This window comes from Mustelus asterias, chromosome 7, assembly GCF_964213995.1.
Source record: "Mustelus asterias chromosome 7, sMusAst1.hap1.1, whole genome shotgun sequence".
Lineage (NCBI taxonomy): Eukaryota > Metazoa > Chordata > Chondrichthyes > Carcharhiniformes > Triakidae > Mustelus > Mustelus asterias.
Window position 1 is genome coordinate 86,386,891 of NC_135807.1, and position 19,606 is coordinate 86,406,496.

Here is a 19,606-nt window from a genome sequence, read left to right on the forward strand (position 1 = left end):
TGGCACTGGACAAGACCTTTTTTTTTGAAAATTGTGCCATAGGATTTTTATATCCCCTGAACTGTTAAATGGGTGGTTCAGTTCAATGTCTCCTCCAAAAGTTAGCCTCAGTGCTGCACTGAAGCGCCAGTCTAAATTATATCCTCAAGTGGGGCTCGAACCTGCAAAATTCTGACTGAAATCAGAACGCTACCATTGAGTCAAGCTGATACTTAAACATACAAAACGTATCTCAACCACTCTGTCCAATCCCATCTTCATCCTAGGCACCAATCTTGTACCAGCTTAGAAAACAGGCAATACTCCAATCCACCCAATTGAGTTCCCCATCCCTAAAAATAAGTTTGTATGCAACTGCATAAATTGCTTTCATATACCAATGTTTGATAGCTTGAAGTGCAATCATGTTAATTCTTTTTAGTGCTTAGGAAATTTTCATTTCTATTACCTTCAATGTAATTGAAAATCAGGAGAGTCAACATTACCCCAAATGTTTCAAGAATGTATACTGACATAAAACAACACCATACTATTATATTTTGCAGCCATGCCTAGCATCTGTTGCATCATCATTAAAAAGTTTTATTGTTGTTCTGGGGAAGCACCAACCACTAATAGAGTTTATGGGTCTGAAAATCCATGGCTGTTCTAGTAGACTCTCGCTGTAACTTTCCAGGAATTTGCTGGAATAGGCACATGCTAAGTAACAACCTGGAAACAGCGAGCCATGACCTTGCGTCAATGTTTCAACATTGTTTTGGCCATCCTCCCTTGCCTCCCTCCACACATCCTTAAATCAGGAGTTCCTGTGATCCTGTTCTCAGGTGGGACTTGATACAAAGTTGGAACTAGAAGATCTGACCAATAGAGGGTCAGGACTGGGGCCTGCATCCCTCAAGATAATGAGGATCCAACAGTATTTTAGTAAAAGTAGTAAAGGTGACATCAGTTTTTTTTTTCAATGGAATGGGAACCTTTGATCAGTTTAGTTCCGTTAGGCTTTTTAGCCACTTTGCGTGAGGGCAGCCCAGATCCGGCCTTGGGTGACTGTGCGGAGTTTGCACATTCTCCCCATGTCTACGTAGATTCCTCTGGATGCTCTGGTTTACTCCCACAGTCCAAAGATGTGTGGGTTAGGTGGATTGGCCATTCTAAATTGCCCCTTAGTGTCCCAAGATGTGTAGGTTAGATGGATTAACCGTGGTAAATGTGTGGGGTTATGAGAATAGGACAGGGGAGAGGGCCTGGGTAAGATACTCTGTGAAGAGAGTTGGTGCAGATCCGATGGACCGAATGACCTCCTTCTGCACTGTAGGGATTCTGTGTGTCATAAATTACTAAAGGCTTCCTAATAACCAATCTCATTATGAATTCAAGTAGGGTCAGTGGTGGAAACACCCGGCAGCCTGGATGATGTATCCTGGTACCATGCAAATTTCCTCCGTCACATGAACGTTTGAGGCCCAAACATTGAATAAAGTACAATATGTTACAGCATATCATGTATTCTTGAATATTTAACAGGCTTAAATATTATATTATTTCTAAATAGAAGCTCAAGTGATACTGCATATGTGATATTCTTCTTGATATTGAGGAAGAAATTTATAATTTTTCCAATCATCTTCCTCAGTAAACCCCAATTTCTGCCAGTGCTTTGTACCTCATCAATATTCCATTTGGACACCTTGCTAGCTTGGAAGTTCACTACTCCAGGCAGCAGTTTGCAGTGCTGCTCCCAGCAAAGTGGGAGATCACGAACTGGGTGAGCAGACATGGCGGACATGAAGACAGACTGGTGGAGAGCTTGCTGCATACTGTCAACAGAAAGATCTGGAAAAGAAAGGCAAGAAGCAATTATTCACTTTTTCAGAAGCATTTTCTTTTCCTATTTGGCTTTGAAGATAAGTTTGTTTTTCAGTAATATTATCAAAGAAGAAAATTTAGTTCCAGGAAGCTTGTTTTTGTAATCAAGAGGAAGCTTGCTCCATCATTGGTAAGAATTAGTGTCAAAGATTTGACCTCTCATTAACTGAAGAAAAATAATTGAGGGAATGGGTCATTTGATGTGATAATGATGTAGTGCATTTTTATGATCAGCTGCCTGGAAGGAAAGAAACCTCATTAGATGCTGATCAGCTGAGTAATATTGTATCCATATGCCAGAGTGAAAACTACATGAAAAACATTCATTTTAAATTTTAATGTGCTGGCACTTGTCTGGGCTCAATCAGCTGAACATTTTATATGGGATTTTCAGAATAACCTTAGTGGAACAGAGTTAACATTTCAGCTTTCTGCTTGACCTATTGAGTATTCCCAACATTTCTTTGTTGATATTCCAGGGTTTCTAGCATCTGCAATATTTTGCCTTACCTATACAGAGCAGATGTTCTGTTGTATTACTTGGGTGAGCTCGAAGCTGTTTTATGTTAATTAATATACAACGTTTCATCAAGGCCACTAATATATATTGCATATGACATGTCAACTTTATTACATAGCATTTTGGGAGGCACAGTTGCAAATTATATGATCATGTTCATATTTTCTCTGAATCAGTGGCCTTGGTTATTATTATATGTTTGCTTAGTATTTCGCCTTGCCTCATCTTTTCTTTTGAGGCACAGGAATAACAGGAAGATCGTAACAAAGATGTTCCAGGTATCGCTTCCCCAAGTCTCTTTCGCTCCCCATCACTCCCCCTCCTATTTCTCAATGCTCTATCTTCTCTGACCTGTGACTGATTTATTCTCCCAAACCGTGACCTTTACATTGTTCCAGGTCTTGGCTCCCCATGTGCATCGCAATAAATGGACACTTCTCCACCTTCTTCTAAGGCCTGTGATCGTTCACTAACTTTCGATTCTGCTGCACTTGGCCCCTCTTCTGCCCCACTCTACCATTCCTTGCCTTGGTCACACTTGCACCAAACTGATTCAACATTATTTTCATTAAATGGCAATAAATCACATTATTATAGGTGAGAACTCACCAATCAGCAGGAGGTTGAATAAACGAGGATTGTTTTCACTGGAAAGAAGAGGCTGAGGGCAGAACTGATAGAGGTCTACAAAATTATGAGAGGCATAGACAGACTGGATAGTCAGAGGCTTTTTCCTAGGGTGGAAGTCTCAATTACAAGGGGCCACAGGTTCAAGGCGAGAGGGGGAAAGTTTAAGGGAGATGTGCGGGGGAAGTTTTTCAGGCAGAGAGTGGTGGGTGCCTGGAACGTGATGCCAGAGGAGAGGGTGGAAGCAGGCACATTAGCAACATTTATGAGGCATCTGGATGGGTACATGAATAGGGAAAGAATCGAGGGATACAGTCCGAGTAAGGGCAGAAGGTTTTTTTAGTTTAGTTAGGGCATCATGATTGGTATAGACTTGGAGGGCCGAAGGGCCTGTTCCAGTGCTGTACTTTTCTTTGTTCTTTAAGTTGGGAGGAGACTGGAAAGGTCAGGTGGAGATCAGAGTGGTCAGGGGATAGAGAGTAGGGGTAGGCCTGGTCCATCCTGTTTTGTGCATCAATATTTTTAGATAGAATGCCTACAGTGCAGATGGAGGTCATTCGGCCCATCGAACCTGCACTGACAACAATCTTGAGACTAGGATCCGAGGGAACAGCCTCAGAGTAAAGTTAGGTTGATTGGCCATGATAAATTGCTCCTGGATGTCAGGGGGATTAGGATGGTAAATATGTGGGGTTACAGGGATATGACAGGACCTGGGTGGGATTGTTGTCAGTATGGGCTCGATGAGCCAAATGGCCTCTTTCTGCACTGTAGATTCTACGATTCTGTGATTCTAAAGTGATGACCATTTAGATCTGTGGAATTCAGTGCCACAAAAGGTTGTGGAGGCCAGGTCACAGTGTATTTAAGACAGAGATAGATAGGTTCTTGATTGGTAAGGGAATCAAAGGTTACGAGGAAAAGGCAAGAGAATGGGGTTGAGAAACATCAACCATGACTGAATGGCGAAGCAGACTCGATGGATCAAATGGCTTAATTCTACTTCTGTATATTTTGGTTTTATAATCCCACCCAGGTCCTATCCCTGTATCCCTACATATTTACCCTGCTAATCCCCAGACACCAAGGGGAATTCACCATGGCCAATCAACCTAACCCGCACATCTTTGGACTGAGGAAGGAAACTGGAGCACCCGCAGGAAACCCACGCAGACACCCGAGGCTTGAATTGAATCTGGGTCCCTGGCACTGTGAGGCAACAGTGCTAACCACTGTGCCACCGTGTCACCCCAGTGGCAGTCACTCTGATGAAATCAACTTACAGTTTGTGCCTGCTTGCCAAAATCTTTGAGACTGTGACGTGTCTGGTAAATTCATGTCAAAATTTCTTTTGTGAAAGAGAAAACCAGCAAGTACATAGGCAAGCAAAGTGTATTTACCTATATTGTGTGTAGAACACGTTCCACTAAAATTAGTAGGAGTGGCTAAAATGGTGTCACTATAGCTAATCAGTGATTTCTATCAGACTACATTGCTATATAACAGACATTTGTTGCTTAAAATGTTTTGATATTTTTCATTGGAAATTTGTGTAACTTAAGAGGTCAAGGGCTGGCCCTTATGGGATTCCTGAGACAATCACCTTCAGCTGAAGAGACTCAATAAGAAAGCTGACTGCATGTCTTTATGCCTACAATTCCCCAATTTCTTCATGATTGTCAGTAAAATTAGTCATCATCGTGCTGTCTGTGAGCCACAACCTCTCTCTTAAACATTTCTAAGACCTAAAACACTAATTAAAGCTATTATTAGATCATTTGATTTTTTTCTATTAATAGAATCAAAACAATGTAAAGCATGAGATATGATTTTTTTAATGATGCAAATGGCATAGGAAGCCAAAGTAAGTTACTTTGTTCAAAAAAGTTGTTCCTTTTAACAAACACAGCAAATTCAGGAAGGAATTAACCATTTTTTTCAATTGAAAGGATGACGTCTCTGAATAAAAAAGTATTGAATTTAAACAGGTGGGGAGGATGATGAGGAAGCTGATGACCAGACACAAGGGTGTAAGATTTTAGAGTTTTTAGGTGTATAATCCTTCTAATTAAGATTTCTAAATTCCAAATTTTTAATTTCTAAAACTAGGATCCTAGTGCTTGACTTAACAAGATATGAATGAGTATTTATGAATCAAGTGAAATTTATTAAGCAGGATTTTACATATACTTAGCACAAAGCAGTAAAGACAACATTGAAATCCCTCATCCCTCACGATCCTAGGAGTCCTTCAGCATTGCCAACATGGTGATGTCTCTCTCTTCCTGATCTTTGAAGTGATGTTGAACTGTGTCCAGAAGAATCGTACCCCAGAAACATTGTGCCAACGAAGATTACAATTTTCTCAACTTTTATCCAAACTTCTCATTATTCCTCCTCACTTATTTGGAAAGAGTCCAATTTCATCTCTTCCATTGGCCACAGGTACAATTCAATTTTTGTCACCCTACCTCTGTAACTAGAGTCATTCACACTAAAGACAAATGTTCATTCATTGCTCTCTTGATTTCTCAGAGTTTACATTCCATTGAAAACAAATGATACACTTCCTTAGATACAGAACAGCCACAAATTCATCCTCTCGTGAATAGTACACCTATTGTAAGTATTCACATGAACATATTATAGTTCATTCCCACAAATACTAAAACCACTAACTAATGTTAAAACAAAAAGATGTCCTTCCAAACAAATATAGTTAACAAATTAAGTCAATGGATAGGTTTTGTTTAAAGATAAAGTCATCCAAAGTTCAACCAACTTTAAGCTAGTGCTTCAAAGTTGATTTTAAAAACTTGGACTGTGGGCAAATAAGACAACATGCAGCTGCTCAAATTCAAGACTTTCAGGCAATAGTCAGACAACAATTAAGTGTAGTTTCTCACAAACAAAAGCCTTCCTGTAAAGTATCCCCACTGCCTTGACTGTCTATTGTCTCAGTAACAGAAATTCAAACTGAACCATTTAATTAAAAAATGTGGTTAACAATCAAATTCAAAGATGTTACAAACCAACAACAGATCCTGAAAATTAGTAGAATTATCAAAATCTCACAGTCCCCACCTTGAGGAAGAATGTGCACTAACACTGACTTCTCGCTTAATCTATACTTAATCTGGTTCGATTGAAAGTTGGTCAGTAGTATTCAAGCCTTTACATGAGAGCTGAAACATTACGTTAGCCTTCATATAGTCAAACTGGGACAGTACCAAAACTTTGCTATTGGTCAATCAAATTAACCAAGAATTTAGTTTGGAAACTTGCATGTAAAAATCTTGGACTCCAAGCTCCTTACCAAAAATGAAAAATTATTTTGAGAAAGGTGGCATGGTGGCACAGTGGTTAGCACTGCTGCCTCACAGCGCCAGGGACACAGGTTCGATTGCGGCTTGAGTCACTGTGTGTGGAGTTTGCACATTTTCCCTGTTTCTGCGTTGGTTTCCTCTGGGTACTCCAGTTTCCTCAGTAAGAAGTTTAACAACACCAGGTTAAAGTCCAACAGGTTTATTTGGTAGCAAAAGCCACACAAGCTTTCGAGGCTCTAAGCCCCTTCTTCAGGTGAGTGGGAATTCTGTTCACAAACAGAATTTATAAAGACACAGACTCAATTTACATGAATAATGGTTGGAATGCGAATACTTACAACTAATCCAGTCTTTAAGAAACAAAACAATGGGAGTGGAGAGAGCATCAAGACAGGCTAAAAAGATGTGTATTGTCTCCAGACAAGACAGCCAGTGAAACTCTGCAGGTCCACGCAACTGTGGGGGTTACAGATAGTGTGACATGAACCCAATATCCCGGTTGAGGCTGTCCTTGTGTGTGCGGAACTTGGCTATCAGTTTCTGCTCAGCGACTCTGCGCTGTCGTGTGTCGCGAAGGCCGCCTTGGAGAACGCTTGCCCGAATATCAGAGGCCGAATGCCCGTGACCGCTGAAGTGTTCCCCAACAGGAAGAGAACAGTCTTGCCTGGTGATTGTCGAGCGGTGTTCATTCATCCGTTGTCGCAGCGTCTGCATAGTTTCCCCAATGTACCATGCCTCGGGACATCCTTTCTTGCAGCGTATCAGGTAGACAACGTTGGCCGAGTTGCAAGAGTATGTACCGTGTACCTGGTGGATGGTGTTCTCACGTGAGATGATGGCATCTGTGTCGATGATCCGGCACGTCTTGCAGAGGTTGCTGTGGCAGGGTTGTGTGGTGTCTTGGTCACTGTTCTCCTGAAGGCTGGGTAGTTTGCTGCGGACAATGGTCTGTTTGAGGTTGTGTGGTTGTTTGAAGGCAAGAAGTGGGGGTGTGGGGATGGCCTTGGCGAGATGTTCGTCTTCATCAATGACATGTTGAAGGCTCCGGAGGATACTCCAGTTTCCTCCCACAGTCTGAAAGACGTGCTGGTTAGGTGCAGTGACCCGAACAGGCGCCAGACTGTGGTGACTAGGGGAATTTCACAGTAACTTATTTGCAGTGTTAATGTAAGCCTTACTTGTGAATAATAAATAAATTTTAAAACTACTTTTCCAATGTGACAATTGTTTTCCAGACATGTTATAGCAGATGCACCCGTGCTAAACCCTTAATTATACAAACGTTTATAGTGAATAAGTAAACAAGCCTTTAGGTACCTGTGTTTTACCATTAATGATAATATTCCTTCTATAACTCTTCACAATCTCACTCTAATCTGTTCTAAAACCCAAATTATATCCTAAAATTTTCCAGTTATTCCCTTGAATCTATCTTGTGAATATTCCCTAACCCTCCAATCAATTTAGACAAGTTCATTTTATTTTATTCCCTCTAACCAATTATTGTTAAGTCAATTTCTCCAGAAAGTATGTCAATTCCTCGAAAACTGAAAAATTCTTTCTTACAATAGAACCATAGAAACATAGAATAGAATACTAGCCATTTTAACCATGTCATGCTGTTGTCCAGTAACTAAGCAAGTTTGAGACCCATCCTTCAGTGCATTTTCGCATGTCATTCCACACATTCATGAAATACACTTGTCCAACCGCAACTGCACACTTGCATTGGTATATCAACACCCCTTCTGGGCTCCATGTGATCTTATTGAAAGACCAGCACGCATCTGTTACACCGCATTTGTGAAACTGCCCATTTCATGAAATGGCCAGTCAAATTGTCCATTTCTTGAAATGGGCAGTCTCCATGCACAATTCATGAAACAGACAGTTTGACCACCCAGTTCATGAAATGGGCATTGGAAAACTTGGAAAATAAAATTTCATTCAGAAATTTCTAATCTGCTTAATTCTGTTAATTGTTCTCCTATGTTTCACCTAGTATAATACATAAACTATTCAGATATAGCTTGCATTCATCAATGATTACAATACAGCAAAAGCAAAGAAACTATTCATACATGCATAATATGCCTTTATTCAATGTACATTTCAGCTTAATTGTGACATCCAAACATTTCAAATTCTTAATGTTCCATTCTATTTCATTCAGGATCACCCTCAAACCATTCATATAACTTATACATCAATGTTTATTGAATACAATTCATACATATTTAACTTGCCAGCACTAGTCAATGTTGTCATAGGATTTGTGGCTGTGACAGGCACTGCTGCAGCGGTGGACCTGCTTTCAGGCAGAAACATGGTCTTAACAAGCAGTTATTCCTACAGTGACATCTCTGGATGCCTTGCCCACTACAAACACTTTCAGTATGTATAATCCCACAACGGCTGAGTTGTTCTGGTGGAATGTCTTCTGCACTCAATCCACTGTACTGCACAAATTCAAGCTGATTCTTGGCAAGTCTGCCTTTTACAATCCCCTTGGCTGTTCCATTGGTGTAGCCAGTCCCATCTGCTGCCAGAGCCATACCTAGAACATTTGGTAGATCACCTTTGCTGCAAATTAAATGCTGACCCTGGGACAGTCACATTTTCTCCAATAGCAACAGTTCAAAGTGATCTTGTGCCATCATCCCCTTTGCTCGCTGTGTACAGCCCTGGTGAGCACCTTCCTTGCATGTCTGGCAGAATGATGTTCTTCATCAGATTTAGAGTTATCTGTAGTGGATGATCCAGAAGCCTGCTCAGGGTCATACATGGAGGATGAGTCACAGAGTCACGACTCTATGTCCTGGGGATGTCTGAGGATCATCCATGTTGAATGATCTAGGACTGGGTCAGGGTTGTCCATGTTGGGTGATCCAGAAGCCAACTCAGGGTCATCGGTGTTGGATGGTTCTGGGGTTTGCTCAGAATCTTCCACAGTGATGGATGGTACTGGGGCCAGCTCAGAATTCTCCATGGAGGATGGTCCAGGGTCTTGTTCGGAATTAGGATTTTCCATGTTCTCTTCCAGAAGTCATTCCAGTTCTTCTTCCTCGATGGCTGTTGAGGAATTCATCTGGCAGCTTTGATCTGACTCTGCACTGTGGTTTCTTTCCTGGGAGTGCTTGGTAAGGAGCCATCTTTATAGCTTCATGGTAACTGCTGTTCATTACCCACTGAGCAAAACAGACAGCATAGCTCCACTGAGCACAGCTGTTGTCACTTATCGAGGCCATTGGCTTCAGCTTCAGATCACTAATGCTGCTTTCCACAGAGCCTTGACTCTGGGCATGTCGGGATGCTCAATGGCTAACATTGAGCATTGTCAGTTTGTGGATGACTTGTGTTATGAACTCACTTCTGTTGTCTGACTGAAGAATAAGTGGGGCTCTGATGTCTAGAAATGTGTGAAACAGCTCATGGGCAACTTCAGCTGCTGTCTGGTGGTGTCGAACTTGGTCCGGTAGTCCATGTAGAGCAGTATGAAACAATAAATTCCATCCTTCATAGTCTGCACGTCAACCAGATCTATTTGTCCATGTTCATTCAAGTCATTGGCAGAGTTCTTACAACCACTCCTGTTGCTGTCTACTACCTGTAACACTTTCCTATGCATCACTCACAGCGATTGATGTACTGTCCTATAAGAGACCGTGGGACGTTTGCATACTTTTCAAGTTTCTTGTGAGTCTTTTCACTACCAAAGTTAGCATGAGCAGTTTTTACCCCACCTTAACTCATGCATATTGTAGAGGGCACTCCTCCATTACCTCATCATTGTTCTTGACCACTCTTTCTTTCCCCTAGTCCACGAATAGCACTGATCTGCACAAATTTCACATTTTATTCTTTTCCTAAATTTTGGCTTCCTTTCCATAACCCCAGCTAACTACTGATGTTGGAAAATCCTATTATCTGTTCCAACTCCATTGACACTCCCCACCTACAGATCAATTCACTCATGAACATGTACCATTCCTTATCCCTTTACAGCAAGTTATGAATTCCTAAACTATTGGCAAGCAATTATGTGGAATTAAAACAATGGATTATGCATAAATTATCCAAAATTCAAATAGTAACATTGTAAACTGAGAATATGTTCAATTTATCTTTAGTCAAATAGCAACAAAAACGTTTTTCCTCAATACTCAAAAATCGCCCAGATTGTCTTTCCACCACCCTTTGTCAAAAATTAAAATTTATTTATCTCCTTAAACTTCAGGTAACTTCCCCATTGGCGCAAAGGAAGCTCGTGAAACCCACATACATATAAAGCTCAGATTACTGTTTCCGACATCATCTTTCCAACCAAAGGTTGTTGAGCTGTTTTACTATGGATTGCATACATCAACCATTGAAGCCTTGTGCAGTTCTAGTCACCTTATTAAAAAAAGGATATAGAGACATTGGAGGGATGGAAGGAAGATTTGCAAAGATCATACCAGGAATGGATGAACAGCTTGTGCCTCTTTTCTCTTGAAAGGTGAAGCCTGACAGGGAGCTGGAATAGAGGCCTTTAAAATTGTGAAAGGTTCTGACTGAGCAGACTCAGGACAGAACCTTCTGCTGATAGATTATTTTCAACTGTTCGCACTATTTCTGGGTCCCGACTGCGCACCTTGCTGCAGTGCACCCTTGGCGTAATCTTCCAGGAGCTGGACTTTTAATTAACTGCCTCTGTGTCCACTGTCATAGGAACATACAGGATTTAGTAGCGGGAGTAGGCCATTCAGTCCTCTGAGCCTGCCCAACCATTTGCTAAGATGATGGATGATTTGCTTGTGGTCTCAACTCCACTTTCCTGTCTGGCCCCCATTGACTTCCTTATCTGTCAAAAAATTGTCTAACTATGCCTTGAATACATTCAATGACCCAACCTCTGCTGCTCTCTGGGGATGAGAATTCCACATATTAACAACGCGCTAACTCCATCTTAAATGGTATATCTCTTATTCGTAAAATGTGTTCCCAGATTCTAGTCTCTCCCACAAGTGAAAACATCGTCCCCATGTGTCCCGGTATCTATCCGATCAAATTCCCTCAGAATCTTCAGTGTTTCAGCAAAATTACCTCTCATTCTTCTTAACTACTATTGGTATAGGCCCAAACTGTTCAAACTTTCTTCAAAAGATAAGTTCCTTATCCCAGGAATGAGTCAGGCAATGACCAATTAAGGGTGACAGGCAGATTTCTGAGGGGGGACTACTCGGACGCTTCAAAATGGAGGCTCCCTCAGAAGTGTAAATGAGAAAAATAAAGAGGCATGAAGCGAGCAGAGCCGTTCGAGTGCAGGAGAAACCACTCTGGAGGATTTGTTTCAGCAGCCAGAAATCTCCACAGCCATGTTATTGGGGCAGGAGCTTCCTGCTCCCATGGTACCCCTGGCCTGGTGTTTGGAAGCTGCCTTCAGAGAGCTCCACGCTCAGTGAGAGTCCGCTCTGACAGCGTGAAGATCACAGTGGTGTCCGCAACACCAGCCACCCCCTCCCTCATTGAGTATTTCACTGGCTGAAGTGGCCACAATTACTAATGAGTGGGTAGCCTCTTTTGCTGCGCACCTGCCTTAGGCAAAGTCACCGGGAGGTGGGAACACAATACTTTAATCTCGGATTTTGCTCCTGGTCTTATCTTTAATCACTTCTGTGGGACCAGGAAGATTCCTGCTCTGCCATCAGCCCCCATCTAAATTCCCACCACACACACACACGCACAACCAAAGAGAAGTTTCCACCTGCGAGGGAGAGCAAAAAATAGATGCCATCAATATAAAATAGTCATGAAAAAAATCAAATTATGACTTGAACAGAAACCTCTTTATCCAGAGGGTGGTGAGAATGTGGAACCTACTGCCACAGGGAGTTGCTGCAGCAAATTGTGCATTTAAGGGTACATAGGTAAGCATATGAGGGAGAAGAGAATAGCAGTGTATGCGGATAGAGGTAGATGAGGAAGGATGGGAGGAGGCCTCAGAGGATGTGTCGGTTAGTTGGATTGGTCATGCTAAATTGCCCCTAGTGTCCAAAGATGTGCAGTTGGGTGAATTAGCCATGGTAAAGTGTGTGAGATTACAGGGATAGGGTGGGTGGATAAAATGCTCTTTTGGAGAGTCGGCACAGACTCGATGGGCTGAAAGGCCTTCTTCTGCACTGTATGCAATTGCTGCACTTGCGTAGCAGTCAAAAGGCCTCCTCAAGGACACTCCTGCAAGCCCATCAGTGTCAAAGGCGAGGCCCTAACAAGGGCCAGACCTGCTTCTGGGCCAAAGCAATGACCTGTCCCACAAAATTAGGATGCATCTTGGACATGAAGTGAATTGTTAGTGTGTTCCAGCTATCTAATATCAGGTGTGGTTTGAAATGGAAGAAAGGGAAAACAAGATATTGACTATACAGGAGCATTAATAAAACAGTAGGCAGGGGTCTGATGAAATAAACCATGAACAAAGGTCTAAGGGGAAACTACAGGAATTAAATAATCCCTTAATATATCTGTTATTTTACTTATTCAATATATACTATTTTGATATGCCAGTTTCATTTAATTGGAAATCAGTTTTCACCACACAGCAGCTGTCATTCTGTTCCATGTGAAATGAAGCTTATGCTAACTGCGAAGGCTGTGCTTTAATTACTGCAGGTTTATTAAGCACCAATCTGCAGTTGACTATGAGGAAATTTTATATCCAGCATACATTACATTAAGTAACTTAAGGGTAAACAAGAGACCATTTCCACATTAATTTCAACATTCAATACTCGCAATAGAAAATTGGATTCCATCAGTCCAGTGTTTCCAGGGAACCAACTGTGAAATAGCTCAGCGATAAATCATATAGCCTATCAAAGAAATATTTTTTCTTACTGACTGATTATTATGACCCACACTCAGCATGCTTGTTCCCCGCTGCCAACTATCCTGTAGAAATTTCAGTAAGGTTACTAATTACGTGGTCATGAAACGTGTCATTTAACACAAAATGCTCGTTTTGGTTTCTGACACCCCATTAGTTTTTCTAGAAGCAATATAGTTACATTATGTCAGTCTGTTACATTATTTTACACATTATAAATCTGTGCTGATTATTTGTTCCACAAATAAAGTACATGACAATGAAACATGGAATACTCTGCGGCAGAATATTGAGCAGTAATTTTGAAATGAGCGATTCAGATTTTGGTAAAATTCAGAAGGACTTTGTTTTCTTACACGGTACACTGGTTTCATGGAAAACATGTGTGCAACATTATGATTCCTCTATTTTATAACTATTTATTTATATTTCAAACACCCTTTCAATTTGTGATCAAGCAAAAGTATAAAAATGAGCGTGCACTTTAACTCATTGAAAATGAGCTATTACACTTGTACAAAATTGACTTTTCAGACCTATAAAGATTAAAAAACAAAACCCCTTGATCTAATATGTTTTTGGATGAAACTCATATTCATCAAGATTACTGTGCAATGTCATGGGTCCATCCTTCTGACCAGGAAACTTGCCCACCCGGAGTGCTCATTACAAATTCAGGGGCACACTGCCCACCAATTTTCAGTCATTATTTTTAATAAGATGAGCCCTTTAGTGGAAATCCTGCTGGATCAATGGCAAGACTGGTGTTGCACCTGCCCGCCTTGATGAACACTGACCCATGTCAGACTCATTTTTCTGCTGGCACCTGGCTCCTACCAATACTGGCACCGCAGTGTCTTCCATTTCTCAGGCATGTGAAATAGCTCTTGTTTACCTTAGGTATTCAACATCCACTGTTACTTCTGGAAAGCTCTCCAGAACGGTGATGGATGCTGGAAACTCAAAATCGATTAACTGTGGTGCACAAAACGCTGTTACGTTATCACATTGTCCATGCTGTCACTGTTCATACATTCTTTCATTAATGTGTCTCTGTCCAAAGGCAAGTGCTTGGCTGATTGTCTGCTGATCCTTCATCACGAGCCACTTTCTTTGTCAGTGGTGCTTTGCCATTGCCTTCCACTCTGAGGAGGAGGGTGAGTAGCAGGTCGCAAGTCTACCTCAGCTGGACCAGGAATCAAACCAGTGCTATTAGTGTTACTCTGAACAACACAGTAATCAACTGAGCTATACTGGGCACCTCCTATACTTACACAGGCATATCTGGAAAAATGTCCTGCTATTAATTAGTATTGGCACAATTACAAAGTGGTGAAACCGGCAACATGTATCAGGGTGGAAGTAGCCGCGAGACAAGCAAACAGAAAGTAGGGCAGAGCATAACATTAATTCGTCAAACTTGTACTTAGGCTTATCTGAATTGGTTATACATCATGGTCAATGGATTGTATAATTTCATTTAATTATCATCTGTTTGTGGTTACCACTTCTGTACTACAGACATTTAGTTCAGCCAGGGACTAATTAGGTGCTCTCTTTGACAATTCCACTTGTACAGCAAAGTCGGTCGCATTTAATTGCTTCATTCACGTAAACAGCCGAGGATCTTGATTTTTTGAAACCACTGATCAGAGATGTCAGAGCTACCAATCAATGAGGTTGTATGAACAGATTTGTACATGAACTTTGACCTGGGTATGCTCAAATGTAGCAATGGAAAAGTTATCCTCCAAAATAAAAATACTGGGGAACAAGAAATGCCAGAGTATTGAAACAGCAGATCAAAAGAAGCAATTCATTAAATAATTGAAAGCATTCAGCATATCAGCTTTCATATATATTTATCAGATATTCCATCTGTGCGTTTACAGTTTTACCTGCTGTACAGGTGTATGGTAACATAGTGGACTCGTAATCCAGAGGATAAAAGCAAAATACTGTGGATGTTGGAATCTGAATCAACAGAGACTGCTGCAAAAATATAGCAGGTCCAGCAGCATCTACGAAGGGAGAAAATAGAGTTCACATTTCGAGTCTGTATGACTTTTTTTCAGAATCATCCAGAGGCCTGGACTAGGGTTTGGAGACAAAGGCTGGAATTTTCTCGAGTACAGGACAAGCCACTGCTGCAAGTAATTCAATTGATGGAGAGCAATCTCATGCTGGACAATGAGATGCTCAGGTACTCAGACAATTAACGACTGGCAGGTGAGGGGATGTGGTGGGGCGCAGGTAACCAGTTCCAAAATGCAGGTGTGCTGTAAAGCAGTGGCTACGACACTGCTGGAAGTGCTGGCACCATATTTAAAGGTCTGCCATCATTCCCTGAATATAGCTGCTGTCCTGTTAATAGCGTTTGCCCTGTTAGTAGCTCCTGCCCCGTTTGGAGTCATGAAACTCAGTATCCTGTCTGGGAACAAAGCCCTATTATTGACTGAAGCTGGCATTCTGAAGGAATGGCAGAAAGAAGGTCCCCGGACAGCTGTACAGTTCACTCACTTGTGAAAGGCAGGAGGTCCTCTTCCCGAGGGAGGGGAGGAGGAGACCTCCCCATTTAACCAAGCTAGTCTGGACAAGGATCACTGAAGAGGTCAGCAGCAATGGGGTCATCCCGTTAACCTGGTTTCAATGAAGCAAAAGGGTGAATGACATTATTCTACACTTTGCTTCTCGTAGGGGTTGCATGTAGCAACATGTGAGAGTGAGGGTGGTGGAGAAGGAATGCCCACCCAATTGGTGGCATTGGGGTCTGGTTGCAGCAGATCTTATAAGAAGGATGGATGGAACTTGGTCAATGGGTGCTCGTCTATCAGTATTAACAGTGGCAAGGTCGCTCCAGAATGGCATCATAGAGGGCATTCACGTGTTCCTCCATCATGCACAACAAGGCTGCCACCTGCTGACGTCATCGGACACCTAACATTTTTCCTGAAGGAATAAAAAGAGAGAGCCTAGACTGGGGGTGGGTACACTTTCTTGCATCCTAACACCTCTGGAAGAGGAGGTTTTAGAATTGGCAGGGTGAGACTGGGAAATTCTGCTATGCATAAGGATCTGGGTGCTTTTGTACACAAGTCACAGAAAGCTAACAAGCAAGTATGGCAATCAATTAGGAAAGCAAATGGTAGGTGCGCCTTTATTATAATGGGATTGGTGTATAAAAGTAAAAAAATCTTGCTGCAACTATATTGGCGAGACAACACCTGGCATACTGTGTACAGATTTGGTCTCCTTACCTAAAAAAAGGATATAATTGCCTTGGAAAGAATGCATTGCATGTTCACTAGACTGATTCCTGGGATGATGGGATCGTTCAATGAGGAGACATGCAGTAGGTTAGCTCTACGTTCCCTAGAGTTTAGAAGAATGAGAGATTATCTAATTGAAACATATCAGATTCTTAAGGGCCTTGCTAGGTGGATTCTGGGAGGATATTTACCCCGGCTGGGGAACCTGGTACTGAGGATGACAGTCTCAGAATAAGTATTCTGCATTCTGAGTACATTTAGTACATTTGAAAGTATGAGGAGAAATTTCTTTATTCAAAAGGCTATGAACCTTTGGAATTCTGTACCCAAAAGCTTTAGATGCTAGGTCATAGAGTATATTCAAATCAAAGACTGGCTTTAAATACTAAGGAAATCAAGGGGTATGGGGATAATACAGAAAGATGTAGCTGAGTTAGAAGATCAGCCATACTCTTATTGCAGGCTCAAGTGTGTTCCTATTTTTTATATTCACTTATATTGGATTAACACATTGGGGCAAAACTTCTGGGCTCCCAAGTGTCAGATTTGGGGTGTACCCCAAAGATGCACTGGGGAATCTCTCTCAGAACTCCCCAGGTAAGTTTTGTGCAGCAACTGTCCAGAAGCGCAAACTTCCCTTGGACAATTGTGTTGCACTGTGAAACATCTGACAAAGAGATACAAGTCGCTAACTTTGGATGGTTCTGCCAGTGTTACAATAAAAATTATTCAGAAAAAGTTAAAAGAAATGAAACCTGTTCTAACTTCTGTGTAACTATTTTAAATATCCAGATCAATTCCCACATGGGACTGCCCCACCTGCCCCCGCCAACCAACCACCCTCTCCAACATATTCCCCCACACCCACTGATCCCCCACCCGCATGGGACTTCACTCCCTTTCTCAACCAGCATGCCTGACTCTCATCCCTGACCAACCGGATCCCACCCTGGCTAGACCACCCCTGCCCTGTACCCCCTGGCAAACCCTCGACTCAAATGGAGCCCTTCTGTCCAATCTGACTCATCCTGGCTTGACTACAAAACCTCCCTCACCCACTCCCCAACCAGGATGGACCAGCCCCTCTGCCCCAATCCCCCAACCTGGCTGGCCCCTTCCTCTACCCATCCTGCACACAGCGATGTTTGACCCCCCCCTTGGATCTCTGAGCACACCCACTCACCCCGTCATTCTTCTGCCTTCCTCCCCATTCCAACCACCCCTGGAAGTACGTGACACTGTTACAACAGAATTTCTATTTTAACACAGATTAGCTGTGTTTTCCAGACCTCAGAACCCCAAGAGGTAAAAGGTTAGAAAGGAAGTTGGATCCATCAGTTCAGTGCCTTTACAAAGGGGCTTGTGGGCCAGGAATGTTCCCTTCTGGCCCTACAAGATAATCTGTAAAACCCTCTCCCTGCACCTTCACTCCCCAATACCACACCCATTACTGACTCCCCATAATTTCTCTCAACTTCCTAGCATTTTCTTGACCGTCCAACAATGCTCTATTAACCACCTGCCCCCCCCTTATCCCCTCCCATTTCTCTATCTCCCATTCCCTTTCTCAAACCAATCTGCTCCTGGGCTATTACCTTTTCTCAAGCAATAAGATTGGCCTCTCGAGGGGAATCTGCTCAAAAAATCTCGTAGAGCAGCCACCTTCTCAAGGGACTAGCCAGCAACGCCCACAGCCTGTGAATGAATAGTAAACAAATGGGAAACCCGGCCTTCTGGGTTTCCTGATGATAAATCATACCCTCCACCCACACTCCAAAATCCCACTCAAGCACATAGCCTGGTTTCCCAAAACTATGCAATTTGTTGGAGTTGGAATCTTTACTGAGGCGTGGAGCAGTGGTGTCTCCTAATTCACCTGAATCTTAGCCCACTTCCCTGAATTAGGGGGTCAGTCACGATAAGCAATACAAGCTCTTGATAGGATTCCCACCAAGTGGGAAAGCTCCAGAGAGGTAATCCCAGTGATGCATACCATTGTAGCACCAGAAAAGGGGATAGCATTGTTTTGAAGGGTAGAAGAGGCCCTAAGACTGCATTAAAGTGCCCAATGAAGCTGGCAGCTGACAGAAAGGCTCCCAACTCATAAATTCTGAATCCAATCTGGAGGGACACATATCCTCTATTAGGTACTCCTCTTCCTTTTCCTGACTTCAAGACTGTTACTGCTACTTTCACACGGCTCAAGCAGATGGCAGTAAATAGGGCAAATGCCAAGAAAATCTGAGGGGGACCTGGACCCTGAACCCGCGCCATTATTAATATTTGGCAAGGTATGAAAACTGCATCCATCCCAGTAGGGACTGGAACTCCAAACAGGGTTATGATGCCTGATCACTAAAATTCTGTAGGCCCTTATCTCCAGAATTCTTGCCTTTCCTCTACAGTTACAGGCTTTTAAAACCAACAATTTGTGCTACCTACTTTATTCACAGCCTGGGAAACACCGTGAACATGTATTAAAATAAAAATCTTTTCTCCAACTCTTTCCAAGCATGGTAACTATTGAATTTTGGCCTTCACTTTAGATTTAAATAAAGACCTAAGACAGCTTAGATTCAGGCTCTATTCATCACTCTGGAGACACAAAAAAACTGTGTTTCTTACCATCGTCTGTCGTCAAGAAGCATTTATCAAAATAGGGGGAAAGAGTAGCCTTGTAAATTGGAGCATTAAAATGAATTGTTTGGTAAACTAACTGATTTAATTATACATTTATTATGAAGCTATGATGCAGAAGCTTTGATACGTGTACAGTACATCACACTGTAGAGTCTGACTCTGATTGATTCAAATAACACTACGTCCTTTTTACCCGCAAGATTGATTGCACATAAGAATCACAGCTATCTCTCAAAATAAATTCTGTTGACAGAGACAGAACAGGAACCTGTGGTGCAGACACATCCAGTAATTCCTTTTTGGTTAGGTCTTTCTGATTCTTTGCTCAAGGCCCCTGTAAAGTTGCTGTACTTGTGTTGAAGTCTCAATGTGGAGATATAAACACACCAATGGATCATACATATTTATTGCTGGAGTCTGTTGAATTGCCAGTTTACGTAACAATATTAAATCATGTGGAAGTCTTCACTTGGGCATAATATTTTACGGAGGA

General features: G+C 42.0%; 1 protein-coding gene across 4 annotated transcripts in view; it reads right to left on the reverse strand.

The window, feature by feature from the left end:
* Nucleotides 1–19,606, reverse strand: part of LOC144495835 (lethal(3)malignant brain tumor-like protein 4) — a 316,415-nt gene that overhangs the window by 31,299 nt on the left and 265,510 nt on the right. For 3 of the 4 annotated variants that reach the window (XM_078216430.1, XM_078216429.1, XM_078216428.1), the window contains one exon: nucleotides 1,664–1,833. In XM_078216430.1, the coding sequence (XP_078072556.1) occupies nucleotides 1,664–1,833 (170 nt within the window). Of the gene's footprint in view, nucleotides 1–1,663; nucleotides 1,834–19,606 lie in introns of those variants that run through there. The other variant, XM_078216431.1, reaches the window with a different exon arrangement.